Below are 27670 nucleotides of genomic sequence, written 5' to 3'. Positions count from 1 at the left end.
TAGAATTTATGCTTATTAGGCACAGCTCATATACCAATATACCCATTATTACCTAATAATGAGTACAGGGTATAACAAATTACGTATTGCTTGGTTTAAGACATAACACAGACTATTAATGAAAATATATATTAGATTTGATTTTATTGTGGGCATGTCTGTCCAGACGATATTGAGCTTAAAACTAAATGGAATTCTTTTTTCAAATACAACATTTAAAAAATTTGCAATCTAGGTGGCCGGTCTAGCATTTGTACTGGCTTTAACTATCGTTAACCAGCGGATGGTACCAATAATTCTTAATCCTCCGGCACCTTCCACTGCAGCTGTTTACCACGATCGTATAGATTTTTCAATGCTAGCGTAAATTTCTTCTCTGCTTGCAATTGCAAATAATGTTTGTATAGCTGAAGGGTTGTGCGAGCATCCTCAATGGAGTCATGCGTTTCAGATTGTATTTTTGTGCCTATCAAAATTGAATGTGAATAATGAGTGGTAAAACCCTGTCAAATTGTGGAACTTACCCAAAAAATGCCAAGCCAAAAAGCGCAATGAAACCATGCGATGATGGGGAAGATGAAACAGGTGCACCGTGTCGATGATTTGATCGGATGGTACGTATATATTAATGACCCTTTAAAGATAACAAATTCGATCAAATCTTATATCTCACATGTTATATATATATATATTCAAATTACATGTTATGTATATTCAAATTACCTGAAATCATTCTTTAAGCCATGACCCACAAATATGACGCCAATATCGACAAGAAACTTTAATTTCTGATACGAATACTTCAAGGCAGTCAAACGTTTATTACTAAAGTTAGCATCGAGGTCGCCGGGTTTAATGCCAGAAAATTGTGTAAGGTAATCGACAACCTTCTCTTGTGTCGAAATGTAATCATCTATGAATGGTACACCTTCATCAGGGCCTTGCCTAATATTAAATAAGATATTAAGTAATTGATCCTCTTGGACACTGCGCACACAAACTTGCCCACGAATACAGGATATACGCGCCACACTCATATGACAGGGTTTTATGGTCGCCGTTTTGCCATCCGGCCGTATTTCGTTTTCCTCCGGGTTTAATGTTACAAATTCCGCATCCATGGCGATTAAGTCGCCTGCCTGCGGCATCTCATTTGATTGCAGTGGTCGCAAGGTTGCATCAGTGCCGGGTTTTTTTGGTATCGGGTTTAAGATGTCCTATAAGCATTTAAAGAATTAATAAAATGGTGTTATCTAGTTTATGTGGTCAATACTCTTACTTGCAAGAATGGATTGGTTGGAGTATTGCTGGCTGAATCGTTGGTTTGTGTGGCTGTTACAGTAGCGGGCTCTCCCACGGTTGGAGTTGCGTCTGTTTCATCCTCTACACTGCGATAAAACAGCACACACGGCACCTTCCAATCCAACGTGAACCAAACAGATTCTTGTGGTGAAACAGGTGAAATGCTAAAATCATTGAAAATATACCACTGCGACTGCGTCTCATCGATTGCATCCGAGGTAGTCGCCTTCATAGTATGATATTTTTGGCGCACATTTATTAGGGACACCAAATTCTTCTGGGTGCCATCGTCAATTTGACAGACAACTGCATGGAGGGCATACATTCGTTGGATGTGATCCTTGGGCAGCGTTTGCTGTTGTTGCTGCTGCATTAGCTCCTCATCTTCCGACTCCTGTTCCGTTTTGGAAGCGTGTGTGGGTGATAGCACGCTCAGCTCACCTGTCTCACTGATGCCCATGTTGAAGGCCAGTGGGAACCAGGATTTTTGACGCGCACTTGGTGAGCTGTTGACATTGCTTGGCTGATTTGTGTGTGAAGGAGATTTTCTATATAGATAGAAAACATTAATTTATAATTCTTTATACACAAAGAATTAATCACTCACCTATCCGGATGCATAAAATGGCAATCACTACGCGAGCAGTTGATGCCATAACGGCACGGCTTGCTGGTACTTAAGGATGCTGCCTCAGCAGTTGGTCGATCGTTGTTACGATTAAGCTGGCGTTTCAAGAAGCTAATATCCTTTTCATTGTTTAGCCCACAGTTGATCGCCAATACTTGCGGCAGCGATGTAACCTAGTCGAGAAATAAAAATTCAATTTAATGGCTTAATACGAAATTTATATTAATCGATGTGTTACCTTAACGCTCTGATTCGTTGGCGAAAACTTCTTACAGCTCTCACAGAAGGCTTGAATATTTTTTTCAGAGCTCAAAGATCGCTTCAAAATGTTACCAAAATCAAAGTGCTGCTCATTGTCCTTTATATGCGTGGGGTATGATAAGTTGCAAGCCAGCAAAATATTTTCTTTTGATTTCTGTTAAAATGTTATTTATAGAATTAATTGTATTTTATAATTTTAATATTCACCTCTGCCTGACACTTGATACATCTGTTTATGCATATCTGTTTAGTTCCAAAAATTTTACTTATATCCGTTTCGGCGTTTATTTTACAACGTTCCCGTTCCTCCTCCTTTGTGCTTTCGTCTGTAAGATGGAAATGATTAAATTTGAACATAAAAGCATGCACGAGCTACACTTAATCTTAAAACTGTAAAAAGTATACATTGCTTTAGGGGACTTCTTAAGAGCAGTTACTGACCAGAGATTGATTCATATAACTCAGTAGCCGTGTTACTTTCTGTGCACATACTTTCTGCTAAAATATAACTTGGTGAGAAACCAATTATAATTGAAATACAAAGTAATAAACATTTACCGACAAATAATGCACTTTGAGGACCATTCAAGCCAGAGTTTTTGCCAGAATCCAGAATTTCATAATGCATTTGATGCAATATAAACCGATTCCAGTTCTGTAAATAAAAAAGTTCATAATGCACACTTAATTTGCTTTCCCAATGCGGATATAAATTTCAATGCTTGCCTGAATTAGTGTAATTAGATTAACATTTGACGATCGATCAGATAAAATCAAGCCTAAAGCAGATGCTTCAGGCACTGTGCGAAACGAGCGCAGAAAATTGCTGGCTTGGCAAGGAGTTGAAGCTAAAATAAGTTTTGCGTACATCATCTAATAGCCATTTACTTGTATGCGTACTAAAACCAACCAGTGCTTTTGTCCAGCATATGAAAGAGGAAACCCAGTTCGCAGGATAAGCAAAACTCCTTGGAGCACGTGTGTCCAATTAGCTTCATTCGTAAAGGTTCCGTAAAGTACAAGATCTAATGGGAAAGTAGGTTTAAATCAATTTTCTGGTTAGCAATTCAATTAGGGCTAGCTTACCTGTAGCATGGCATTGCAATAGGAATTGGGCAAGGTAGCTTCGAGTCCGGCGAAGCAAGTTTGATTATGCTGTTCGAAATCAAAATCTTGCGTACCCAGTTTGCTATATTTCAATTCCACTTTACGATATCGCCTGGGTATGATTTTAACGCCGCTCTCGGTTTTTGTAGCCGTCGTGTTGCCATTTGCATTCGCATTACCGCCACCGCTCTGTCCCTGGTCAATAAGGAAGTAGGGTATTTGATTTCGTCGTGCGGTTCGTGGATTCGGTGAATATCCAATGGGTCCTTGCATTTTCATACTATTAAGCACATCTGGATCTATGGTCTTTGGGCGATGATAACCATAGCGCAACAGGTCCTCTGGCCAATCAGAAAACCAACGCGTGCCTGTCGTCAAATGCGGCAGCATAACCGATGACAGTGGAAAATTTGTGTCTGTAAATGGTACCATTGGCAACTGTGGCACAACGTCCGCAAACTCAGTGTTTCTCGAGAACGCATTAAACTGTGGCTGTGGCGTTTGTATGGAGGCAATTGTATTTATATGACCCGATTGATCGCCAAAGGCCATAGCTTGCGATGAGGAGCTGATGTCGAAACTCAAGCATTGGCTGCCATTCGTATTAATTTGGTACATGGATACGCGTGGCTCGCTCAGCTCCACAGTGTCAACCAGCTGAAATTGTCCATAGCTGGACACGACAGCGAGACGGGATGTAAGCGATGGCAAAAACTTCAGCATTTGCGGATCAATCAGAACTTGTATGGGTGATATCAGTCGCAACATACGCAAATCGTAGACCATCAGAAAACGATCGATTGCCAAATTATTTTGCCTGCCACTATAACCACACGATATAAGATAATTGCCCTGCACATCAAAATCTGAGAGACTATTTGTATGCGTTTTGATTGTATGCTCCACGCTTAGGGTGTTCAAATCTCTTAGTGTGACTGTGCCAAATTGGTCACCTGCAAATAGATACCGGGAGTTCTTTCGCAACACCGTACATCCAGCGGATCCGACATGCTCCAACCGCGTCTCCTTCAGACTGCGCATATCGAAATCTATGAGCTCCTCCTGCAAGCCAGCCATGACTAAACGATGCGGGGATAACTGCAGCATGCACACCATTTCCACCATGTTATTGGATCTGGTTGGTAAAATATTTATACATAAGTGTTACAAAAGAACAGAACCGTTGTCTTCGGGTTGCCGAAGATTAAAGACTCTTGCAGAAATTTGGTATACATATCGTTTTGCACAGGTATGAAAAGGAATTGTGTTAAACCCTCACTTGTGCGTAAACTTTGGCAATCCTCGACGTATCTGGTGTCGCAGTGAAGTCTGTGTTAATACTAGAACTCCCGAATCGATGGTAATTATTTGTCGCACTATATCGCTGGCGTGTACTTGGAAGGAGGTGTATTTTTGCAGGGAGCTCGTGTAGTACGAGGTAACATGTCCCTGTAAAAAGTATATTAAAAGAAGTTTTTGATCAAAGCAGAGGGCAGACTTAAGTTTAAACAGATGCTGCTTACACCTTGATTTCCCATCCAAAGCAATTCTTCATAGTCATCGAAGGCTACAGTCGAGACGCCAAAATTTTCCCCGCCGTCAGCAAGAATTGGAATTGGGCTAGCGACGTAGTCGGCATCGCTGGAACCAATATTGAAGCCATTGAAACTTGGTGAATAATGCTCAGAGTTACGCGGGGGCCCTGTATCGTAAACACCTTAAGCAAATATAAAATATAATACATGTATATGTATATTTCAATAAAAATGGAGAAAGTTGGCAAAATACATGATACATATGCGTTGTACAGACAAATACAAATACAATTTTATGTGTATATTGGTTGACGTACTTAAAATGTCTTCGGACGCACCGATTTGATCGGTGCCGCCACAATAAACGTAATCCATTTGCAATATGAACACTCTTTATCTATTGTTTATTATTATTATATTTAACAAGTTCTATTTGCATCAGTTGTTGTTGCGTATATATATTTATGCTCACGACTCATCATTGTTTAGTATCAAAAAGTTATCGATATGTCGTAGCAATATTAACATCGATATTTCGAATTCCAAAAAATATTAATTTAATTTTAAGCAAATTATATACATTTTAAATAGAACAGAGCTAATGAGATAACTACGATTCGGGGCAGTCCAAACTATTTATTCAAAATTTAGGGCAAACCAATATCTTATCAAAATGATTTATTTAAATGTCAAATTATTTAGACGATGCAGCAGTGTTGGCAATTCAATTTTCTAGCCGAATTTGGCCAATTTTAGGCCGATTTAGCTCTTTTAAGCATGTCGATGCCAAGTTCAAGTAATCCCATATATAGAAGGTTACGCTCAGAAAGCCGATTCAGCTATTTTAAGCTTTTTTTTGCAGCGGTAGCTAGCAACACTGTTTTGCAGCCCTGGTTGTCTCAATAATGCTGCGTGCCACATGCAGAATCGCATTAAACCTAACTGGAGATCAGTTCAGAAAGAGCGTAAACATGGCTGCTTTTCAAAAAATTGTTGAAAATAACCAACGTGCCGAAATGCTGATTGACTCATTAAAGGAAGAGGTAAAGTAGATGAATGCACCCACATACCAAAAACTTTGCTGATTAACAACTTTAGATGGTGGCATTACAAAACGAGATTGTCCAGCGTAAAAAACAGGAGCTGATTAAAGAGAACGCTGTGCTGGCTAAGGAAATAGAAGCAGCTCTGGCGCAGCTAGTGGCGCTTGAAGTACGCAATGGCAAGAAGCAGATACCGGTGCCCGGCAACCGGGGCATTTGCACCACAACTGAAACATCCGATGCACCTGCGCCTGTTGCGAGTGAGTCGAAAGCATCCGCAGCTACCGCTACTCCCAAAGAGAAAAAGGTCAAGGAGAAAAAACCCGCCGCTGCGAAACCAAGTGCTGTGGCAGAGGCTCCAGTGGATGTCGGACGCCTGGATATGCGCGTGGGTAAAATTGTTGAGGTCGGACGCCATCCGGATGCGGACAGCTTATATCTGGAAAAGATCGATTGTGGCGAACCAGCGCCGCGTACTGTTGTCTCAGGACTAGTTAAATTTGTACCGCTGGAGGAAATGCAGAACCGAATGGTCGTTGTACTGTGCAATCTGAAGCCGGCCAAGATGCGTGGCGTCACCTCTGAGGCAATGGTTATGTGCGCCTCAACCCCCGAAAAGGTTGAAGTACTCAGTCCCCCAACTGGCGCCGTACCCGGTGATTTAGTGCATTGTGATGGCTACGTACGCCAACCAGATGCGCAGCTCAACCCGAAGAAGAAAGTGTTTGAAACGTGTGCTCCAGATCTTATGACCAACTCTGAGCTGGTGGCTTGCTATAAGGGTGCACCGCTCCATGTGCCAGGCAAAGGTAATGTTGTGGCACAGTCTTTGAAAAATGTTTTGGTTAAATAATTGTTTGGCATAATGTTATTTGGCAATAAATGCGTTATGATTCTGCAAGTTATTTATCATTCTATATTTATTTTGACGTCTTGTTTAACTTTCACTAGGAATCAATAATATAACAATGTTAGGCCCGGTTTCTTAACATACGGTTTCAGGAAACGATATCTTTCAAACATTGAGAAAACGGACTTAAGACTAAGTTCATAGGAGTAAAAGAGATATGAACTTCGTATGCTTGGAAAACATTTTTTTACATTTCTTCTATTTACATCATAATAGGAAGAAAATATTTGTGTCTATCTGACAAACATGAACTCAGACATTTTATGGTTAACAAAATTATAAATTAATTTGTTGTTTCTGCTATGCCATGGTCGTCTACATTTCTTTACAAGATTTGGCTTTATATATAGAAGTGTCCCGCATCTTGTGTCTGACTACTGCTGATGTGGGCGTGGCATGGCGGGCGGCACGATAGGTGGAGCTGGATTTCGGTTTGACTCGACAACTATGGTCTTTGTTATAATGTCGTAGGCTGTGCGATTATTCTTGAAGAAAACCATAACGACGCAAATGGGAAATAGTAGCGTCATGACCAGATTCTTGGCTAATGCGCGCATCAATGCCCTGAGGAAGCTAGGTGTCTCAGCGGGATAGAGCACAGCTCGCAACGGTTCGCGCTGAGCTTGGAAAACAAATTGAGGCATTACAGGTGCCTGCAGCGGCATTACGGCCTCCACATAGAGTATGCGAATCTTCATCAGCGATTTGCCAGGTGTTGCGCCATTATAAAACACCGTCCAGAGGCATTCATAGCAGCATACCAACAATTTGGTCAGCAACTCAATTAGTATTAGATCCGACGATAGACTGATGAAGTCCATGGAGATGTCCAGAAAATTCACAAAGATATCGTCGTCCTCCAATGTCTTACGCATCACATCCTTGTCGAAATCCAGATCAAAAACGTGAAACAGTGAAAAGGTCACAATTATTTTCAATATGAATAATATGAAAATGTCTATGGCCTCCGCAAAGGCGCGTTTCCAAAATGGCGCCACAACCATCTCAGTGCCACCAACTCTTTGGATAATCTCTTGTTGCTGCACCTCGTCAAGCACCCGAAAACGACTGAAGCTGGGCCTAACAGCTGGCGATGCATTCGCCTGCGCTGACTGCTGCTGCGGCTGTTGGGTTTGGCGATTTGTCTGCAGCTGCTCAATGCCTGGCGGCGCTTCGTATGGCAATGGAGTTTGCAACAATTGTGGATAGCTATAATTGGCGAGCAGGTAATTGGGAAACATTTGCATGAGCGCCGCCTGTTTGGCCCATTCTGCGAGGCTAGCAAAATATGCCTCCTTTGTTGACAACTCCTTGTTTATGTCTTTGCACTTGCGCTCTCGGAGCTCATTTGAGCTTCCAGCTGCCCCTTCGCTGCTCTCCATCTCACTTATTGTTTTGCAATCAATTATATATTATTTGATTTTTTCAAATTTTACTTTTATTTGATTTACTTTGTTGTTGAAGTTGACGTGTTAAACAATAGACGGCCGCGGGGTGTGCAGAAATATCGGAGGTATTTATTTCGTTTCAGGGTTGCATTCAAATACCCAGTGGGATAAAACGCAAGACACAGGCGTGCTATTTCTCTTGTTTTTCACTGCTAAAAAGTTAGCATGTAAGCATTGTAACGGCAACATTGAAAATACATACATTTTAAATTTCATATTAATCCAGAGGACAAACCATGATCAAATATTTATCGGACTTTGAAGTTGAAGTTTGAAATAAGTAAAAGCTGTAGTTAAATTATTTTATTATGTAGTTAATGAATATTTATTTATTAAAATGGTATCCACTTATCAATAGAAGTACATACGTATTTCATACTGCGGATGCTCAATTAGGTATTGAATGACATACATACATAGTTCAGCTAAGGATATAATATAACTTACAAGTACACTTGCCAAAAAATCTCACTTACTTCTTCCCAGTATTGGTGGAACGTATCATACGTATGGCTGGATGAGCATAGTAGATAAGTACATAAACATGAACATATACAGCTATGTGGTCAGAACTTATCAATTTGTTATCGTTAGTTATATGTATGTATGTTTTTTATGTATTATGTATGCACGTTCAATTCGGAAACACGTACGTACGTATATGCCAATGCATATGCATACATATGCACTTACCTACACATGCATTATATGTGGATGTACAAACCGGGAACATTTGTTAGTTACATACAAGTACGTATGTATGCATATGCACCTACATAAATAAATATGTGTATGCAGCTCTTTTTGTTGACAATAATAGTTTTCTCTTTTGTACAACATCTTATAAACAAATAAACAGAAAGGGTTGGGCGGGGCGCAGAAAAAAAAAATACAGAATTCATCTATTAATACAATTCAACACAAACACTGGCTTCGGCGGCAAGTAGGTACAAAAAGTTATACATTAACAATTATAACTTATTTCAGCATATGGACCTTCGATAAAGGAATGCACAGGAGTCTTCATTTATTGCCAAACATTACCGATATTTAAATTGCCAAATTGCTGATTTAAGTTTGACGTCACGGACGAGGCGGTGGTACCAGTTGCAGCCGGATAACCAGTTGAAGGCAACCCACTCGACATGGGCTGCATCAAGTTCATCCCGATTCCCACTTGTTGTTGCTGCTGTTGTTGTTGTGTTGTCGCCTGCGGTGCTCCAGCGGCACCAAACAGCTGCATACCACTGAGCAGATTCTGATTTGTCTGCATCAAATTTGATGCCGTGCCCTGGCCGGCCGCCAGACTGTTGCCCACCAAATACGGACTGGCGCTGACATTGGGAAACTGGCCACCGCCAAAGGCGACATTGCCCACCAGATTCATGGCGCCGCCAGTGGGCGCATTGCTGAACGCATTCGGTGCGGCCATGACGGGTGCATTGTACATGCTCACTGAATTGGGAGGTGTCATGAACTGATGATGATGATGTGCCTGTTGTGGGACCTGCTGCTGTTGCTGGTGATGCATGTAGCCGCCAGGTGCCATGCCCGTAAAATTACCAAAGCTCAATTGTGGATTGTGTGTGGTTGGTGCATTGCCATACAACGCCAATATGCTGTCCTTGGACATTTTGCCCGACTGATCCTTATCGCTGGCACCTCCTAGTGTGCCCTGATTGAAGAAGTCCTGCTCCTGTTGGGCTAAAGAGTTCGACTGCTGGCTGGGCATGTTCAGCGTAGTATGGTCGCCACTATTCCCATTTGTTTTTTCCGGAGTTGTTATGGCGCTCACATTACTGCTGGCACTCAGGAAGCTAGTGAAGCTATCATTCTGCAAGTCCTGTACACCGCTGTGGGCGATTGGCTTTGTGGGCGAGGCGAGACCCAACAGATCACTTTCGGCGGCACTTTGGGTGCTATTGTTATGCACACGATGCGATGTCTTTGGACTACAGCCACCGACCTGATTGGGCTTCGGCTTGGGCAGTGGCGCCGGCAATGGTGTACTTTTCGCTGTTGCTGTCGCCGAGGGGCGTTTATCGACGGACCCGCTGTTGCTACTAGTTATGTTGCTAATGCCGAGACCGGTTTGAGCTGATTTCTTTTTACGTTTCTGCCGCTCCAGCTCCTCATCTATCTCCTTGGCCCAATCGACCTTGGGTGGCGAGGGCGGAACCCATTCGCGCGCCAAATACTTTTTATGCTCGTACTTGGCCCGTATAAAGTTCTCCAGAGCCGTATCTGTTTGAGGGCGTCTGAAACCATCTGGCAGCTGCGCCTCATAGACGGCACGTGCCCGGGAATTGCCCATTTGTTGCAGCGATATCACCTGCTCTGGTGTCCATGCATCCAGATTGACGCTCTTCACGCGCGATATGTGTACGCCCAAGTTGCGATGGATGCCAGCGCATCGAATGCACAAAAACACACCCAGATTCCATGATGCCCAGCGGGGACCTGAAAATTTACAAGACCCAATGAGTAATTTGTATACACAGTCAAACAAACAAAGCACCAAGAACGAATTATCCAACATTTGTGCTTATCTTGAAGCCTTAGTTATAAATACATGTATATAAGCGTTATAAAGGAGGCGGTTAGCCACAGAAGTGCTGCGAATTTGGCTATTTTCTGGCTAAACATCTATCTACCCAAAACGTTTCAACACATTTGGCCGTTTTTTAGGGTTTTAATGTGAAGCTTAATGCAATTTGTGCTCACAAAACTAATACTGCCATGTATAGCACTGGATGCCTTTTGCTTGCAAAAGGAAGGATGGCTCGTCCAAGGGAGCTGTCCGTCCGTAGACCTTTCACTGTACATTATGTACAGGACATTGCGTGGTTGTCTTAAGCTGACCCTGACCCTAATTAAAAAGGGAATACTCTCTGAACGTGCTGGTTGCGTGCGCCGACATTTATTAAATTATGCCTTATAATTAAATCAGATTAATAATAAATGTATGTATGCATGTGTGCATATGCTAGTACATAATGTTTTTTGTTTTTGTGTTGTACATGTATGTAGAGAGATTCGTACCCTTTGTGACAGTGTACTTACCCTTGGCGTCGCAATCCACACAATATTTATTGTCATCGTCACGTAGCATTTGGGTTAACAGGGTTTGACATTTTTCCTGCATCAGTTTGGTGCGCTCCGTTTCCTTACGGCTTGCATTTGACGTGCTCATTTTCTTGCACTTGTCGTTGTGTACGCGCTGCACGAAATTCTATGTCTGGAATTGTGTTTCTAGGTTTCTAATAATGAGTCAAACAGATTGTGAGACGTGGGCTTGAGTGTTTAAGTGATTGGCCGTTGTTTAGTTATTTTCGCATAGATCTTAGTCAATTTTTTTATTGGTTTAAGAATACTACAATTTTTGCTATCGAAAATAGTGTACGTCTGCGTCTGTACGTCAGACTCATTTTAAAAGTCTGGCAACAATAATGTCAAAATGCAAAAGGCAGACAGTGCTGCCAGATGTTCAAATGGCAAGCCACTTTTTTAAAACCTTTGTAGTGTGTACTTTTCTTTTTATGTGCAACAAGTGAACTTTTAATCTGATATAAATATGCAATCATTGAGAGAGAAACTAGATGCATGCCTACACATGCTAGATTGTGGTGGATCCACTAATAACGGCGATATAAATTGGCTTAACGTAAACATAAACATTACCGGCGTCCTTTGCAGCTGTTTTTTTTTGTATATGAATTTATTCATTTCAGAACTTCTGTGCAAAATTTTTGGGTTTTGTGAGTACGCTGCAAAAGTGCTTAAGCAACCAGCTAGAACATGATTGTCTGGAAATAATTTGCCTATGCTTAACGCAAATTTTAATATGTATTCGGCACTTGGAGTACACAATCCAAACCGAAGCAGCAAGTGGCATAAGGATTCAGGTAGATTATTACTTAAGCCGCAATTTGTGTCACTGAGCTTTAAAATCCTTTAATTTTAGGCTAGCCATCACCATTTTACTGACCGCATCTCGGTTTGCCTTAAAAGACTGTGCGTGTGTCTGCTGCCTTCGACAGGACCTTCAGAGAACAGCGCTACAGAAGGCGTCTCATTTCTGAAACTACTGGATTCTGTGTTAGATTCCCTCTCAGAGTTCACCAGCGAGAATGTAGACAGAAGTCTCGTTATAGATTCACCGGCAAACGTGCTAGCCCTAAGCAAGCAAATAAAGTGCCACATAGATTTACTTCTTGGCCAAACATTGTCCTTTGCCAATGTGGCATTGCAACAGGATAAGAAGGCGTTGAGTGCGCTTTGTCAGAAGGTATTTCCTTTATGCCATGTACGAAATGAATTCAAATTGATGCATATAACTTTCCTAATATTAAGCTAATATGAATATTGACTATTTTCTATTTAAATGTGATGCCAGAAAAAATGAAGCTATAAGCATACAAAATTGAGCATATTGTCTGTGTTCCTATTGCTAACAACTTGTCCTCCTTCCGATGCTTTAACTTGTGGTGAATTCCAAGCGTCAAGTAACAAAACAAATTACCTGAATCCATTTTATGCCTGATTTACGTTCGGGCAGCAACCTGTTACCTATTATATATTACTATTTATACTTAAAAAGTCAATTGTATTATATATAACTCTATTTTCAGGTCATGCGCGATTGCAGTGCCTTCCAAGAGGAATGCCAACTGACAGCCACCAACTATTCCATGCAAAAACTTAAAGCCATGAGCTTAGAGCAGGCAGTTTGCCAACTGGAGGACCACGTAAATGAGTCCCTATTGCGTTTGGTATACACCTGTTTTCTGGACTTTCAAAGAATTTCAGTCGATAAAATACGCAATATATTGCGTAACTCAAACACTGCGGATACCGATGCCACTGCTGATGAATTCATAGCCGATTTCGATGTAAATTTGGATCGCGCAACACAAATTGGCATTTTTGCAATTGCCTTTGCGCCAAACTTAAAAAGTGTGTGCCTTTAAATCAAGTTTCTTATTGTTTACTAAAACTATAACTCTTTTTAGTTAAAACCATTGTACGCAGCTGTCTCGCCTCATTTGAATATTTGGATACCAGTTTAATACCATCGCTGCAGTCGAATGCCTCAGACTTGCACTCAGAACTCTTGGAACAGCACTTTAAGGAGGAAATGTCTAAATTTAAGCAGTCACTGCAAGAGATTATGGATAGCCGCGCTTTTGTCGGCTGCTATTTGCAAATTCTTACAACTGGCCTTAATGCGGCTGAGAAAAAGTTTGACAAAAGTCAACTGGAAGACTTGGTCCAAATGGGCTTTTCAATACTCGAACATTTCCAGCTGGATACTAATCAAAAGGTTGTCCTACAGCCGGGTCACGAGCACTTGCAAAATTTCGTGCGAATCTTGCGGGAATGCAAAGCCATACTCATGTGTGCGTCCCAGGTTCAGCAAGACCGTATTATTAAGAGATTTAAGATATTACGCACCATTTTGCGCAAACTACACAGCCAGATTACTGGAGATCAGAATAAACCTGCTGCATTTACAGAAAATATAAAGCATACCATAATGGAGTATCCAAATAACTGCACGGATGAAGGTAATCCGAAAGGCATACTGTGTTCTCCATCACGCAGTATACTTTACGCAACTCGCAAGGATCACAGTAAAGGAAGCAGTTGTACGCTAACAGATCCAAATGCTGAACAAATTCATTCGGACTGTCTTAAGCCGAAGGCCCACAACTGTCTACGTCGGAGTAAGTTATCGCATAGGTTTATTCGAATGTAATACTCTTTCGGAGGGTCTTTATATTTTTTCAGCAATATATTGAGCACAATCAACTTATGAGGTGCAATCAAGAGCCTGGTCTATATATCCATGTGCCATTGTCTGTCTGCTCGCAGCTCTGAAGCTATCTGGATAAAACTTGGTATAGATTTGCTTTTTTGCTTCACGATCAAGCCGAAATGGGGAACTATTCATCTAAAGTAGAGTTCTTAGAGCAATAACTGATGGATTTTGTAGTTCCTACCAATTTTTGCAGTTATAAGCTCCGCATAAGAGTGAAATCTTAAAACAGAGCAGATATATCTAAAGTATCCTTAGGAATGTGAAAAAATCTTTGTATTTTAAGATATCTTAACCATAATTACGAGCATTTGCATCTGTTCTTGAGATCTTTATCTGTTGAGATGTTACTCTCTGCAGAGGTATTCGATTTTCTTTTTAAGTTGCTAATTCTGACATTTAAATTTTGCAGAGGACAGTCTTCGCACAACGATGTTCAAGCGCCAAACTGTTTTTGAGAGTCTCCAACTTCATACTACCAGCAATAATCAATCCGCCAGTTTAGAAATCAGTGGTATGACTTATAACTGACTTTTCAACAACTTTATCATTTACTAATAATATTTCTATTTTTTTTTTATAGAAATACTCAACCAGCTAACATGCCTAACGTCCAGCTTCAGCAAGAGCCTGCAGGGGAAGTAGGCGAATTTAAAAAAAAAAACTATTGTGAATGCCGACAACACATTCGCACGCGCTTTAACTCGTATTCATATTCATACTCGTATTCGTAGTGGTAGTACGCGGTGTTTTTATTTTGCAAATCTTTAAAATATAAAAAAAAAAAACAAAAAAATTATAATATTAAGAAATATTTCCGCTACAAATTGCAACAATAAAAATTGTTTTGTTAAAACAGCAAGATTGAGAACGAAATTGTACAATGCCAAAAGTTCGACTATCGATTTTCCCAAGCGACTTGTAGATACATATTTGCGCGCATATGAAATATAGTTTCGTTATTTAAAGTTTTAACTGAACTGGGTTGGCAATGCAAAAGGATACGAAAGATGAAAACTCCACAGTTGATAGAGTTAGGTTAAGCGATGAAAACCCAAATGAATGGCGCGACTGTCGGAACAACAATCATCATGTGGTCCCTATGGGCATTCTTATAGTGCTTGTCACAGTCTATCTAATGATCGCAGGAGTACGCAATAATTACAACGGCTATGTAAAACCAGGGGTTGTTGCTTTAAAGCTAAGCAATCCAAATGCCAACTTCAAGGATAAAAATGTACACGTTTATCGAAAGGAGTTGGGTTTTGAAGAGCAGCCCCTGTGCAGAAAAATTGAGGTTTTTTCCAAGGAATTGTTTACATTAAAGACAACCAATGAGTCCACAGGTCAACCCATAATGTCTAGCAATCTCCTTATAAAACGACGCAAACAGCTGAAGTCCACTAAGTCCAAGTCTGAGTCTGCAAGGAAAAGGGACAACTCCAAGAAATCAAACACAGCTGAGCCCATTATTTATCTCTTTGCATTGGTGTTTATATATCTATTGCTAAAGGCAGCATCCGATATTAATCAACATTATAAAACGGTAACAATTGTTTAACCATCATTATAAAATGGTATATATATATTAACACATCTTTATTGTCAACAGCAGAACAAAGGAGATAAACGACTGCGTCGCTGTTCCCTCCAATCCTACGCCCAGAAGGAGCAAAGACACAATCATCAAGATCGACGTGCTTCAAAAGGTATTTCAGCAAAAAGTTTTCCAAAATTTTAAAGAGGATCCACATAAATGTAACTGTATGCTTTTCAAATAGGGAACAAATCAAAACTTTAAGATACAAAGTAGTTTTTATTGTCATATATGTGTTGTGAGCTATAACTTGATTTTCTACTATATCGATATAAGACATATCCTATCTACTACTAATTTTACTCTCAAACTCCACTTAGAAGCTATTTCTGTATGTGAATGTACTTCGATTCCTATAAATATATATAAGTTTAAGTGTTATTGACTTTGTATGTTTATATGCCTATATATATACCCTATATGAATCTGTGAAATGTATGTTACAAATAAAACTCTTCTCTGCACTCCTGTGATGATTTTACAAAGTATTATCTTGCCACAATGCAAAAGTTTGCGTTTTATTTACCTTTCATTCTCAAATACTCTTCAAATCTTCAAGTACTGATACCCATTTTATATTTTCACGCCGGCAATGCAGATTTTCCATTGCACACTAGACACAACATTTTTACGGAGGGCCGTTCCGTATCGCTGGATCGTTACCGGGAAGGAAAGGCGCCCAAAGAGCTGCTGAGGAGCGTGCGCCAGCAGACTTCAATTGGTGACCATCCCAGGACTTACCCATTCAAGCCCATCCATCCATCTGTAGGCAAGCATTTCACAAGCGATGCGATTTTGGGTAATGGACCAAACTTCAACTCCATCAAAACAGAGATTCATCCGAGCTAAGATTACGTTTTCCTATTCTAGAGCCACGTATGAGCCGCCGCTTATCGGTTCCGATCAGCATAAACTATCAGACTGTGCACGTCTCTCCGCTTATGCATCCCGAAATGGTAAGACGCGGCTCAGTAGCAGACATGGCGATCCCAGGTCTGCCCCCGACGCTTCCAAGTGTCCTGCCAACACTGCAAACACCGGACAGCAAGCGTAGGGTCCGCATGATAAATCGCCACTAAGCGAAGTCATTTTTAAAAAACGAATAAGAAATAACTTTCAACGAATTTATGTGCAATATCTAGGTGTACTCAGACTCATCCAAACGACTATTACAGATGTACCTATTTGATAAATATATATTAAAACTAAAATTGCAGGTTCAAACTAGGTTTGAATCATGGCCAAGGAGTAGCAATGCTAACCAATACAAATTTTAATCTTCCCCAACGACTGGAATTTGAAATCGAACACAAATCATAGAATATGATCTTAATGTTTTTGTTTTTTGCTTTTAATTAATAAGTGTAGTATTATTAAGGCATTTTTAAACACAAAATATATTATAACTACGCCCATGCAATTATTAAGATATACAATATACACACATTTAATAAATTGCACAGATGAGCCGTATTACCAAAACGTCTATATGCTAATAATCTACTTAACGGCAAGATTTAAAACAATCTTAAGCTAAATTATTGTATTGTGTTTTGTTTTAGAATGGAATATCGAGTATCCATGGAAAAAGAGTTGATTTACAGTTCAATATGCATATGATTTGAATAGGTTATCAAGTGTTCTCTTTATGTGTATTGCTTAGATTTTAGGTTGAGATGAGTTAAAAAAAAGAGTCTATGCATGTTCTCAGAGTACAAAGAGTATCAGTACATTAAGTATGTGACAAATCTACAAAACTTTCTTGAATTTTGTGCTAGTTTTCTTCTATTCCTTTAAATACAAAAATAAATTACGTATTTTAATTGCATAAGGCTTGCGTGTGTGTATGTTTGTTTGTGTGTGTGTGTGTGTGTGTGTCTGTGTGTGATTAAACATTATCTTTAACTAAGCTCATTGCCCTCGTACAGACTCTCGCAGCTCTCCAATAAACGCAGAACCGGCGATATATCATATGGGTAGAGCTGGCGCGACACCAGTCTGGATATTTGCAGTCGGAGGCGTATTAGTACTCCCATAGCTTCGTCGAGCATGGCATTGCCCATGCCAAAGCTATGGCAGCTGTGCACAAACATGGTCCAGTTCATGCGTATATATTTGAGCAGACGGAGCAAATACAAGAGGAAACAGGTCTCATTGCTGACGAGCAGATCCAGCAGCAGGTCCGAGCTATTCGATGTCATTTTGAGAAACTCAAGAAATGTATATACAGGATTCAACATAGCGACCAGCTCCGGAAATGCATTATTACGAAACGATATGCCGGAGGTGACATCCAGTGTGCAGACCATCGCCTCAATTAGATGATCGTCCTGATCATCGAAGAGATGTATCAATATTTTACTAAAATGGCATTCCGGATGAAACTCCAGTGTTTGCTTAATGAACGTTTCCAGTTTACTGAGCACATCCCGTATGGATCGCTCGATAAGCTGTATATCCTGAAACGCGTCATAATCGGTTGAATCAATTGACGAATCTGATGAATCGCTGCGTATCTCCTTAACGGTCACCGCAATCGATTTCAGCACCAGCAGCACCATCTTTTGCAGCAAAGTCTTGTCCATTTCAATGAGGTCGCCGCCGTCAGCAGCTACAGCCGCTGCCTGTATCGAATTGTGGAGCGTGCCTGAAACATAATTAACGGGCGCACCATTATAACCAATTAATCCGACAATGTTCTCGGGTTGGCGACGTGGCAGCGATTCTAGAATGCGCAGGCTACGCACATGGCATACAATCTGATGCGCCAGCTTGCACGTCTCCTCCGGCAGCATGTCCTGCAGCGCCAGCGTGGAGCCATAGCAAAGAGCCTCATTAAATAGGCACAGCATCTGCTTATAAACCGTGCAGGACAAATTGTGATTGAGCAATAGCTCAAATTTGTCCAGTTGCGCATAGAATGGTCGCGTTTCGTCTATCGAGAGATTCGCCTTGACCGATATAATGTTCTCCCACAGCTGCAGAAAATTGAGCACACAATGCTCCGCACTGTCCTGTTGTGCCGGCGTCATCAGCTCCGACATATTCTTCACGAGCGTTGGCCATTTGTGCTCCAATTTCTGTATGGTCACGCATTTCAGATGCGTTGTATCGAAGCTTTCAGAGTCGGTAAGAGCGACGACATGACAACCATTAGGCGGCATATAATTAGCGGGTGTACTACTGCTAGCTGTAATATTGCTGTTATCATAAAGGTCCGCATCTGTCGGATCTGCGGTTGCATCACGAAACTGCAGCGCAAAGTAGTTATTTGCCAGCGGCTGATCCTGCACCGGGAAATGCATGAAGCTAACGGACGCATCCGCTGTCACAGTGCTCGTGACCGTGCTTGCTGCCACCGTGTAGTCATCGTCCAGCGGATGTAGCTCCACATCCTTCCACTCAACAATGCGTTTGATTATATCTAAGCTAAAGTGTATTTTCTGCACGGCCGCCACATCCAGCTGCACATAGTTAAAGAGCTGATCGACAATCTTTTGCAGCCACTCATCGTTCAGCTCCTGCTTGGCAATTACCAAAAATGCGGCCAGCACACGTGCCGCCAGAAATTGCACATACGAATTATTATAGCCGGCCAATACAATAATCTCATCGATCAACTTGTGATCGTTGCGTATCAACGCATCGCAAACGTCCATAATCCTTGTGCAGATGTAGCCCTTGGCGTTTTGCTTAAGGTAAATATCGAAGAGCAGCTGCAGATTGGACAGGAACTGCAATAGCTTATTGGTGGGCCATTCGCGCAGATACGCAATGCGCTTCTGGCCATTCGAGTCGTGTGAGTAGTGCGACTGAAAAGGCTTCCTCAATGTACGCTCCGAAACCCCGCACAGGCACTGCCGCGTCAGTGACTGCTCGAATTCCAGCATATCATCGATGCTAGAGCTGGAACAGCCAGTGTTCGTGCTTGTGCTGGTAGTGGTGCTGCGCTCGCTGCAGTTAGTCTGTGACGCATCTTTTGTGGCAATTAACAGTTCGGTCAGCTGGGCAGCACGGTCCACTTCGTCCTTGGCGACGATTTCACTATTTTGTGGCATGATATTGTTGACCAGCAGCTGCGCATAGGAGGCGGCCCGCGAATTGCATGGCGTATTTGTGGGTGAATTGTTTGTGCTGCTGGACAAGGAATGTGTGGAGCATGAGGAGGACAATGATGAGCATAAATGATGACTCTGATTGTTGCCGTTGGCGTCCATTACATCCGCTTCAGCCAGTATATCCGGCGGCGATTTGCTGCCCACCAAACGTATTTGTTTATCTATTTTCTGCCGCTTTGTCTGCGGCTGTTCGTTGTGATGATTTGTGGAGACACCAGTACATCCCGTGCTGGACGCGGTACAGGGGCAGCCAGCATTTCCGTTGCTTCCGCTGGTGCTGCTGCTTGAACTGCCGCTGCTGCAACTGCTGCCCGTAGTTGGGTCCATGTTGAGTTATACCTGACGTACCCGACGCCCTTTTGTTAATTGTTTGCTCGCTCTTTCTTTTGTGCGCTGCAAGTAAACGTAAGCCAATAATATTATTTTGCACACCAAAAATACTCAAACGAAACCCCAACCAAGCCATGCCACAGCTACTGCGAGTGCTACCGAATTACGCGTATTCACAAGGTTACGTGTGCAGTGTGGCTGCATTTAATTTTATGTATTATGACAATACAGATATTTGTTAAATATTTACACCGTTTACTAACTGTGTATTGTTAGTTTTTATAGCACAATTTATTGTATTGTTGGTTCTCAATATTTTTAATATTTGGCTACTTGTTGCTCATTTACCTTTGCAATGTTTGTATAAGTTTCACTTCACTTTTATTTTCCCAAGAAGCTTGCATTATGGTATTGTAGTGCACATTTTTTGCATGCAAGACTTGCATTATTTTGTTTACATTATTTATTCATTCTATTTAAGGTTTGTGAAAAAAACAACTGCCACTGTTAATTAACAAGTAGCGAGCGCGTCGCCATCTTTATAGTGTTGGGTTGTTCATATGCTGGCCAGTGGGCACACACACGTTACGACTCAAACGGCCAGCCATGTAGGCGTGCGCCGCACACGTTACGACCATACATGCAAGTTATCATATTGAAAATTTTTTCCAAAAATTAATAACTTCATCTTCCATTGTGTGTTAAAGGGGAAAGAAACTTCAAATGAATATTTCAATTTATAATTATGCTAAAAATGTGGCCATCATTGTAGTAATACTAATTCGCCTTGTCTGGCACCTCTGTTAGGCAGAGCTGCCACATTTTAAAATATAAAAAAATTAATTATATTTTATGTTTAAATCAAAACCACATGCTTATAAACACTTTTGACAGCTGATAACACATTTCACATTTATAATTTATGTAGCCAAAATCATTTCTTTTATTTTGGTACGAACACAAATTGACGACGTGGCAACACCGATACTTGTTTTTCATTTGACATTGAAGGTGAACACATTTCCAGCTGGTGGGTGGAAAAGGACTACCATTGCGGTACCATACAGGCAATTAGTATAACAACGGCGCTTTTGTGGAGCTACGCTGTGGGCCGAGCTGCCCAGTACCGATTATCAAAGAACTTGTGCTCCAGTGAGCCAAAAACAGTAATAATAACATTTAAGTAAAGTGTAAACTCTGTTGCGAGTGCAGTTCAATTCTGTCTTTGTTTGTGTCAACTTGTGTTAACGAAACCTTCAAAAGGAAAATGGCTGGTAATCTGCCTCCGCTGAATCAAGAGCCAATCTTTAAGAAACTCCAGGAGTACTATGACATTCACCACAAGAATCTGGTCATTAAGGACCTGTTTGTCAATGATCCAAAACGGTTTACCAAATATAGGTGAGTTTTCACGGTCATCTATGGACACTCACATCTATGCGCATATGAATACCGATTCAATTACATTTTTACACATGTGTGTGTATGTGTTTAATCGTTGATATACATATTTATTTTAATGTATTGATTGAGCGCCCAAATCAAAGAGCATTAAACTAGGGAGTAAAAAAGTGTTGGTTAGGGTTTAGCAAAAGAGATTAGGTAAAGGAATTTAACTGTATTCAGACAATAATATTTAATTTAGTAAAGTTATCTGATTATATTTGTCCTTGCATAAGGTCAAAGCAACGACATTTATACTTTCACTGCGGGTATTTTGATATGGTCATGAAATGTGTAACGCATAAAAGAAGGCATCTCGGATCCCAATAGATACCTAATGTATATATATTATTGATCAGAATCAAGTTGGGTCTATATACTGTTTGTTTTCTTTCTATTTTTTGACAAGCGTATTTAATCGTCGGCTAGCCGTTCATTCCATTTCATATGCCAATTTATACTTGATTAAGGTCAAATAAATTGATTTTTATCAATAATCAATTAACTTTGCTTTCAGCTTGCGTCTGCCAACGCCCAGCGATGGTGAAATACTGTTGGATTACTCAAAGAATCGCGTGAATGAAGATGTGTGGCCTCTGTTGTTGGAACTGGCGAAAGTGCGACGCGTGGAGGCGGCACGTGATGCCATGTTCTCCGGACAGCACATCAACATTACCGAGAATCGTGCCGTTCTGCATACGGCATTGCGTAATCGTGGTCTGGACCCGGTTTTGCTGGATGGTAAGGATGTGATGCCCGATGTGCGTGCCGAACTGGCGCACATGAAAGAGTTCACCAACAAGGTCATTTCTGGTGTTTGGCGTGGCTGCACTGGCAAACAAATCACCGATGTGGTCAACATTGGCATTGGAGGCTCCGATTTGGGTCCACTCATGGTCACCGAAGCGTTGAAGCCTTACGGCAAGGGCCTGCATTCGCATTTCGTGTCCAATATCGATGGTACCCACATGGCCGAGGTCCTGAAAAAGGTCTGCTATGAGACAACGCTGTTCATCATCGCGTCGAAAACATTTACTACTCAGGAGACCATTACGAACGCCACATCGGCCAAGGCTTGGCTGCTGGAGCACGCCAAGGATGTAAGTGTACCAATCGGCGAGAGAGAGGCTGCATTTCGGACTTAATGTGATTTGCTTCTAGGAGGATTCGGTAGCTAAACATTTCGTGGCTCTGTCCACAAACAAGGAAAAGGTGACCGCCTTTGGCATTGACAGTGCCAACATGTTTGGCTTCTGGGATTGGGTGGGCGGACGTTACTCCCTGTGGTCGGCAATTGGACTCTCCATTTGCTTGTCCATTGGTTTCGAGAACTTTGAACAGTTGCTTGAGGGCGCCCATTTTATGGATAACCATTTTAGAACTGCACCACTGACCAAAAATGTGAGTACACTTTTTGAAAAACAAAAAAATAATGTTTTATAATAATATAATAATACAAATTCAATTCCGTAGGCACCTGTTATTCTGGCACTACTTGGCATTTGGTACTCGAATTTTTATAACGCCGAGACGCACGCTCTACTGCCATACGATCAGTATATGCATCGATTTGCGGCATATTTCCAACAGGGTGATATGGAGAGTAACGGCAAATTTGTCAGCAAATCGGGAAAGAAGGTTGGCTACAATACGGGTCCAATTGTTTGGGGCGAGCCGGGCACAAACGGTCAACATGCTTTCTATCAGCTGATACATCAGGGCACGCGTCTAATTCCTTGCGATTTTATCGCGCCTGCACAGACGCACAATCCCATTGCTGGTGGCAAGCACCATAAGATTTTACTGTCGAATTTCCTAGCTCAAACCGAGGCATTAATGATGGGCAAGACCTCCGACCAGGCCAAAGAAGAGCTGTCCAAGGCGGGCTTGTGCGGCAACGAGCTGGACAACTTGTTGCCACACAAGGTGTTTGCCGGCAACAGGCCGACTAACTCGATTATAGTAAAGAAGGTATCACCATTCACGTTGGGAGCTTTGATTGGTAAGTGGACTGAAGCGGAACGAACTCGATGATCTCTGAAATATCTCAATTCCATTTTACAGCACTCTACGAACATAAGATCTTTGTTCAGGGCATCATTTGGGACATCAACTCGTTCGATCAATGGGGCGTCGAGTTGGGTAAACAACTGGCCAAGGCCATCGAACCAGAGCTTGATCATTGCGAAGAAGTCTCCGGACATGATAGTTCCACGAATGGATTGATTAATTTCATTAAAGCCAATTGGAAGTAAATCGTGCAGCCCAACAACATTGACAATTAGGTCTTTTACTTATTTATATACTCGCGCTACCAATCCTATTCTTGGTACAAAATTAATATATATGTAACCATATATACTTACACTATATTTGCATGCATATTGAAATTATACGTAAAGCATTTGTTTGCAAATTGGCAAAAATCTCACTATCGGTAGTTACACTATTACACAGATATTTGTTGTTGTTTGGCAGTAGTTAATTACATGTAAAAAACAAAAAAAAACGAATGCATGAAATTTGAGTCATAAAATGTATTTGGAACAAAATTTATTAAAGTTGCATCTATTTTTGGGCAGGCGAGAAGGAAAATTCTTTTGTTCAACATTAAACTGAGACGGAACAGATGGGTTAACCAGCAGATGCATCTGTGTCTGTAGTCTCTGCATCTTCGTCTTCATCTGAAGAATTCTGTGTCATTATCAAATCCTCTTCATCGGCTGCTATGTCATCGTCAGCCTCCATTTTATCATCATCATCGAAAGCGTAGTTTGTGTTATCTTGCTCCTCCAAATCGCTCCAATTGTTTTCGGCCAAGTGCGTAGGATTTTCATCTGCTAAAAGTGCTAATTGTTTTTACAAATGATAACAATAGATAATATATGCATTACCAGGATCCTCGTCCACAACTAAAACATTGTTTTCATTTAAATGATTGTCCGTGTTACGCTTCATTTGATTTATAATCAAGTTAACCCTTCCAGAAACTCTGAAATACACAAAAACAAGCGTTTAAAACAAAAGCAAAAAAACTCGATACTCTCTTCCTAATTATTTATACAAAATTTTCCATTCCCAAATCTGGTTGTAATAAATATTCTGCAAATGGCGCCAATATCCAATAAAGACTCTGCAACAGAAGCTGAAGGGAACGAACCAATTATAGTTGAAAATTTTGGGTTGCCATCCAACGAGAAAGTCGACGGTGTGCATTTGCCTGAACTCGATTATCTGATTGAATCCGTAGCCAACTGTCAAAAGCCTTTGTGCGATGACGCTGATCTGGAGTGCGTCTCTAATATGGTCAATGCAACCATCTGTGAAGCGATCAAAATAATTGAGTCGGATCCGCGCGGACTCTTCTGCTACAAGTATCCGAAGACATTGTATAATGTCTCGGACGAATTTCAATACCCAGTGACACCCTCAATGGGCTTGAGTGACATTTCAAGTGATTTCGTCCAACAATGGCTAAAAATTGGTGAATTTGAGTACAACAATGTGCTGGCTGTGATTCGGGACTTTATTGGTAAATGGCAGCTGTCCCCAAAAACGAAATGCGTGGTGCTTACAAATACCCGACGACACGATGTGGCCTTAAAGGGCACCATTTACTTTGTCGATGCGCACTTCTCGCGACCCACACAACGTTGTCCCAATCCCTTGGCAGTTGCCAAGGTTCGTTTTATAATCACGGTATCCACTGTCATGCAAAAATATTATCCCGTGATGATAACGTACCGTTTCGAAGGATATCGCACACTATATTACGCTGTGGGCGATCGTGCGCTGACTTTGAATACATTTCAAAGATTTTATATTGATACCATACTACACACAAAACTGAGTTTCTATGCTGAGATCTGTGAGTGTCGCCATGGTACCATCGACAAGCCCAAGAATAACGTTAAGTCCAAGAATGTTAAGAAAACGAGCTAAAATGTTTTTAGAGATCGAATCAATAAACGAGGTGGGGGCTCTAACAAAAACTCATACGGGGCAGAGTTTGGTATAATGTCTCGGACGAAATGGAAATGGATATGGAGATTAAGCTGCATGTACACTTACTGCAGTGCTTCTGTAATACAATGCAGACGTTGCTCCGCAATGCCTAGGCAGACACCCAGCTTGTCGCGCAATTCCTCCTTATCCTCTGACATCATGACACTCGTATGTGTTGTAGCTAAGATCTGCAGCCAACGTAAGGCACACATTACCCTAAAGGAAAAGATAGATTTACTTGGCATATGCTTATATAAGATATATTTATTTCTACTCACTTGGCAGCCTTTCCTTGTAGCAGCACCGATAGCTCGTTGACCAGCGGGCTTATATACTCAAGTGGCAAACGATCTAATGTTAATTGTATTGTATTCTCATTGTTTGTGCCCAGCACGGCATGTAACATGCTTTAAAGAGAACAAGCATTGAGTGTGATTCGATAGCCTTAAGTAGAATATCTTACGTTTGGTTCTGGCTGTGTAGGGCTTGCATCAATAGTTGCGTCTTACTCTGGCTTTGCAGCTTGCCACCTGGCAGATTGGTCGCCTGGATAGTCAAATTCTGCAGTCGCGCCTCCATGGGCACCTCGTTCTTTATCTTCTTTTTGGACTTGGGCAAGGCGCTATTGTATTCCACGTCATTGGGACGCACGACAGGTGTTTGCGACTTGAGGGCAGCTTCCGTGCTGTGCTCGATGCGCTGCTTCTTAGTGTACAATTTTTTGGGATCGGCGCGCACAATGACGTTCAGCTTCTCAGCGTAATTGGGAGTGTATCGTTCGAACTGCAGCTGGCGGCGACTGCCATATCCAAAGAGTATCTCGTGAGAGCGTTGGGCGTCATGCACAAAGTGTGCGGCTACAGCATAAATAGGTTCCACGGTGTCAGCTCCATCTGATGCAATTTGCAGTGAAACCTTAGGCTTAATGTACTTCTCCGCTGACAGGCTGTAGAGTGTGACGGTATAAATAATTCGTACAAATATCATTTTAATTCTTGTCTAGTTACCTATCCGCATTGAGCAAGTATATGTGTATGTTGCCATTGCGCGTCACACTTGCCACACGCAACTGTCCATCTTCACGCACCTCGCACGCCAAGCTATGGGCCACATCCTCCATTAATAGCGTACACACCGATGCCTTATTCCTGCCTTTTCTGTCAATTTTCCAGAACGATATGACCCGCTCCATTTTGGCCGTCGTAATAACGTATTCATTATTGTTGCATTGAAAGTGGTTAATTGCATTTATTTCTCCCGAGTGTCCTGTGCATGTTTCCACCAACTCCTTTTTATCCACATCAAAGATTTTAATTTGGCGTGAAGCGACGGCCAGTGTGCGGCTTTTTGGCGAATATGCAATATTCAGCGGCTTCTCGGGCCCAACTGGCCACTCGCCAGTGCAGCGTTCCTCGGCTAATGACCACACCAGGGCGCGGCAATCTGCCCCCACAGTGTACAGGTGCCCATCGTTGTCATAGGCAATCGATGTGACAGGCCCGTCGTGGCTTTCATTTTCCAGTATGCGCTCAATCTGCAAAGCAATAAATTGATTATTTTTTGTACAACATAAGGCATAGACTAAGATAACAAATACCTTTCCCTCTGCCACTGAATAGAGAGCGACTGTTCCCTTAACCGTAGCGAGTGCTAAATAAAGCTTGTCGTCGTCTGTGGAAGTCTTTTGTGGCTGGGATTTGCGCGACTTCTTTGGACAAGGAGCGCCAATTGTTACCCACGTGAGCGCTATGCAGTGTGCAGCTAATTGAAGGTTCGGTGTAAATTCCTGTTTCAATGCATTCGTCTCAGTGTCCCATATTCGTAATGTGCCCTGCTCATCAATCAAGGCAAATAGTTTCCCTCCATTTGAGGAGAATCCCAACACGTGCTTCTTGACCAGCGACATCTCTTTAAAATCGGTTGGAACAAAAAACACTTTGTTTAGTGTTGGTTAGCAAAGCAAATATAATGACCAAATGTTTTGGTAGTTTTCTTGGTATGTCGTTTTTCATAAAGCGTAAACAGCCATGAAAATACTAAAAACATTTTTCTAACATATTAAATGTTTAACCATAACTTAAGTTTTGTATAACCTAAATTTTAACGATTGCTGAGTAGTTGCATG

The 27670-nt window shown here is 41.4% G+C and overlaps 10 protein-coding genes across 14 annotated transcripts; 5 read left to right on the top strand and 5 right to left on the bottom strand.

The window, feature by feature from the left end:
- Nucleotides 1-141: 141 nt before the first annotated feature.
- LOC115764587 (PAN2-PAN3 deadenylation complex catalytic subunit PAN2) lies at nucleotides 142-5311 on the bottom strand. Of its 2 annotated transcripts, none has more exons than XM_030707738.1 (16): nucleotides 5151-5311; nucleotides 4822-5015; nucleotides 4578-4747; nucleotides 3278-4433; nucleotides 3102-3216; nucleotides 2918-3039; nucleotides 2750-2846; nucleotides 2633-2689; nucleotides 2399-2517; nucleotides 2169-2345; nucleotides 1910-2103; nucleotides 1280-1850; nucleotides 1006-1217; nucleotides 724-945; nucleotides 525-634; nucleotides 142-466 (listed from the first exon to the last, which is right to left on the bottom strand). In XM_030707738.1, the coding sequence occupies exons 1-16, from the start codon at nucleotides 5206-5208 to the stop codon at nucleotides 300-302; spliced, it is 3741 nt and encodes a 1246-aa protein (XP_030563598.1). In that variant the 5' UTR covers nucleotides 5209-5311; the 3' UTR covers nucleotides 142-299. The 2 variants fall into 2 exon arrangements, with proteins under 2 accessions (XP_030563598.1, XP_030563599.1); XM_030707739.1 differs by having other exon boundaries at nucleotides 2633-2686; nucleotides 5151-5310.
- A 207-nt stretch (nucleotides 5312-5518) lies between these two features.
- On the top strand, nucleotides 5519-6775 carry LOC115764590 (aminoacyl tRNA synthase complex-interacting multifunctional protein 1). Its single transcript, XM_030707741.1, has 2 exons — nucleotides 5519-5876; nucleotides 5932-6775. Exons 1-2 carry the CDS (start codon nucleotides 5739-5741, stop codon nucleotides 6727-6729), a joined length of 936 nt encoding a protein of 311 aa, XP_030563601.1. The 5' UTR covers nucleotides 5519-5738; the 3' UTR covers nucleotides 6730-6775.
- A 19-nt stretch (nucleotides 6776-6794) lies between these two features.
- On the bottom strand, nucleotides 6795-8262 carry LOC115764589 (protein FAM8A1). Its single transcript, XM_030707740.1, has one exon. It carries the CDS (start codon nucleotides 8166-8168, stop codon nucleotides 7161-7163), a length of 1008 nt encoding a protein of 335 aa, XP_030563600.1. The 5' UTR covers nucleotides 8169-8262; the 3' UTR covers nucleotides 6795-7160.
- Nucleotides 8263-9035: 773 nt separating this feature from the next.
- On the bottom strand, nucleotides 9036-11646 carry LOC115764585 (stromal membrane-associated protein 1). Its single transcript, XM_030707735.1, has 2 exons — nucleotides 11298-11646; nucleotides 9036-10694 (listed from the first exon to the last, which is right to left on the bottom strand). Exons 1-2 carry the CDS (start codon nucleotides 11425-11427, stop codon nucleotides 9262-9264), a joined length of 1563 nt encoding a protein of 520 aa, XP_030563595.1. The 5' UTR covers nucleotides 11428-11646; the 3' UTR covers nucleotides 9036-9261.
- A 76-nt stretch (nucleotides 11647-11722) lies between these two features.
- Nucleotides 11723-14808, top strand: LOC115764584 (serendipity locus protein alpha). 2 transcript variants are annotated; one of them, XM_030707733.1, is made up of 7 exons: nucleotides 11723-11898; nucleotides 11966-12139; nucleotides 12199-12522; nucleotides 12866-13190; nucleotides 13247-13960; nucleotides 14465-14566; nucleotides 14636-14808. In XM_030707733.1, exons 1-7 carry the CDS (start codon nucleotides 11809-11811, stop codon nucleotides 14695-14697), a joined length of 1791 nt encoding a protein of 596 aa, XP_030563593.1. In that variant the 5' UTR covers nucleotides 11723-11808; the 3' UTR covers nucleotides 14698-14808. The 2 variants fall into 2 exon arrangements, with proteins under 2 accessions (XP_030563593.1, XP_030563594.1); XM_030707734.1 differs by lacking the exons at nucleotides 11723-11898; nucleotides 11966-12139; nucleotides 12199-12522 and adding an exon at nucleotides 12541-12721.
- A 34-nt stretch (nucleotides 14809-14842) lies between these two features.
- LOC115764586 lies at nucleotides 14843-16864 on the top strand. Of its 2 annotated transcripts, none has more exons than XM_030707737.1 (4): nucleotides 14843-15598; nucleotides 15668-15761; nucleotides 16248-16448; nucleotides 16520-16864. In XM_030707737.1, exons 1-4 carry the CDS (start codon nucleotides 15044-15046, stop codon nucleotides 16726-16728), a joined length of 1059 nt encoding a protein of 352 aa, XP_030563597.1. In that variant the 5' UTR covers nucleotides 14843-15043; the 3' UTR covers nucleotides 16729-16864. The 2 variants fall into 2 exon arrangements, with proteins under 2 accessions (XP_030563597.1, XP_030563596.1); XM_030707736.1 differs by having other exon boundaries at nucleotides 14863-15598; nucleotides 15665-15761.
- A 124-nt stretch (nucleotides 16865-16988) lies between these two features.
- LOC115764583 (protein lines) lies at nucleotides 16989-20792 on the bottom strand. The gene is made up of 2 exons (XM_030707732.1): nucleotides 20446-20792; nucleotides 16989-20160 (listed from the first exon to the last, which is right to left on the bottom strand). The coding sequence occupies exon 2, from the start codon at nucleotides 20092-20094 to the stop codon at nucleotides 17551-17553; it is 2544 nt and encodes an 847-aa protein (XP_030563592.1). The 5' UTR covers nucleotides 20095-20160; nucleotides 20446-20792; the 3' UTR covers nucleotides 16989-17550.
- Nucleotides 20793-21002: 210 nt separating this feature from the next.
- On the top strand, nucleotides 21003-24092 carry LOC115764511 (glucose-6-phosphate isomerase). The gene is made up of 6 exons (XM_030707607.1): nucleotides 21003-21280; nucleotides 21361-21498; nucleotides 22058-22640; nucleotides 22702-22941; nucleotides 23014-23542; nucleotides 23605-24092. The coding sequence occupies exons 2-6, from the start codon at nucleotides 21365-21367 to the stop codon at nucleotides 23793-23795; spliced, it is 1677 nt and encodes a 558-aa protein (XP_030563467.1). The 5' UTR covers nucleotides 21003-21280; nucleotides 21361-21364; the 3' UTR covers nucleotides 23796-24092.
- Nucleotides 24093-24155: 63 nt separating this feature from the next.
- LOC115764510 (WD repeat-containing protein 43) lies at nucleotides 24156-27492 on the bottom strand. Of its 2 annotated transcripts, none has more exons than XM_030707605.1 (7): nucleotides 27143-27492; nucleotides 26553-27079; nucleotides 26009-26491; nucleotides 25824-25952; nucleotides 25612-25761; nucleotides 24435-24532; nucleotides 24156-24380 (listed from the first exon to the last, which is right to left on the bottom strand). In XM_030707605.1, exons 1-7 carry the CDS (start codon nucleotides 27449-27451, stop codon nucleotides 24175-24177), a joined length of 1902 nt encoding a protein of 633 aa, XP_030563465.1. In that variant the 5' UTR covers nucleotides 27452-27492; the 3' UTR covers nucleotides 24156-24174. The 2 variants fall into 2 exon arrangements, with proteins under 2 accessions (XP_030563465.1, XP_030563466.1); XM_030707606.1 differs by having other exon boundaries at nucleotides 24156-24377.
- On the top strand, nucleotides 24550-25516 carry LOC115764512. The gene has a single exon (XM_030707609.1). The coding sequence runs from the start codon at nucleotides 24649-24651 to the stop codon at nucleotides 25480-25482; it is 834 nt and encodes a 277-aa protein (XP_030563469.1). The 5' UTR covers nucleotides 24550-24648; the 3' UTR covers nucleotides 25483-25516.
- Nucleotides 27493-27670: the final 178 nt, after the last annotated feature.

The sequence above is a fragment of the Drosophila novamexicana genome, unplaced genomic scaffold (genome assembly GCF_003285875.2).
Source record: "Drosophila novamexicana strain 15010-1031.04,08,12 unplaced genomic scaffold, DnovRS2.1 tig00000858-arrow-arrow-pilon, whole genome shotgun sequence".
NCBI classification, from domain to species: Eukaryota; Metazoa; Arthropoda; class Insecta; order Diptera; family Drosophilidae; genus Drosophila; species Drosophila novamexicana.
This window is presented reverse-complemented; position numbering and strand designations above follow the sequence as displayed.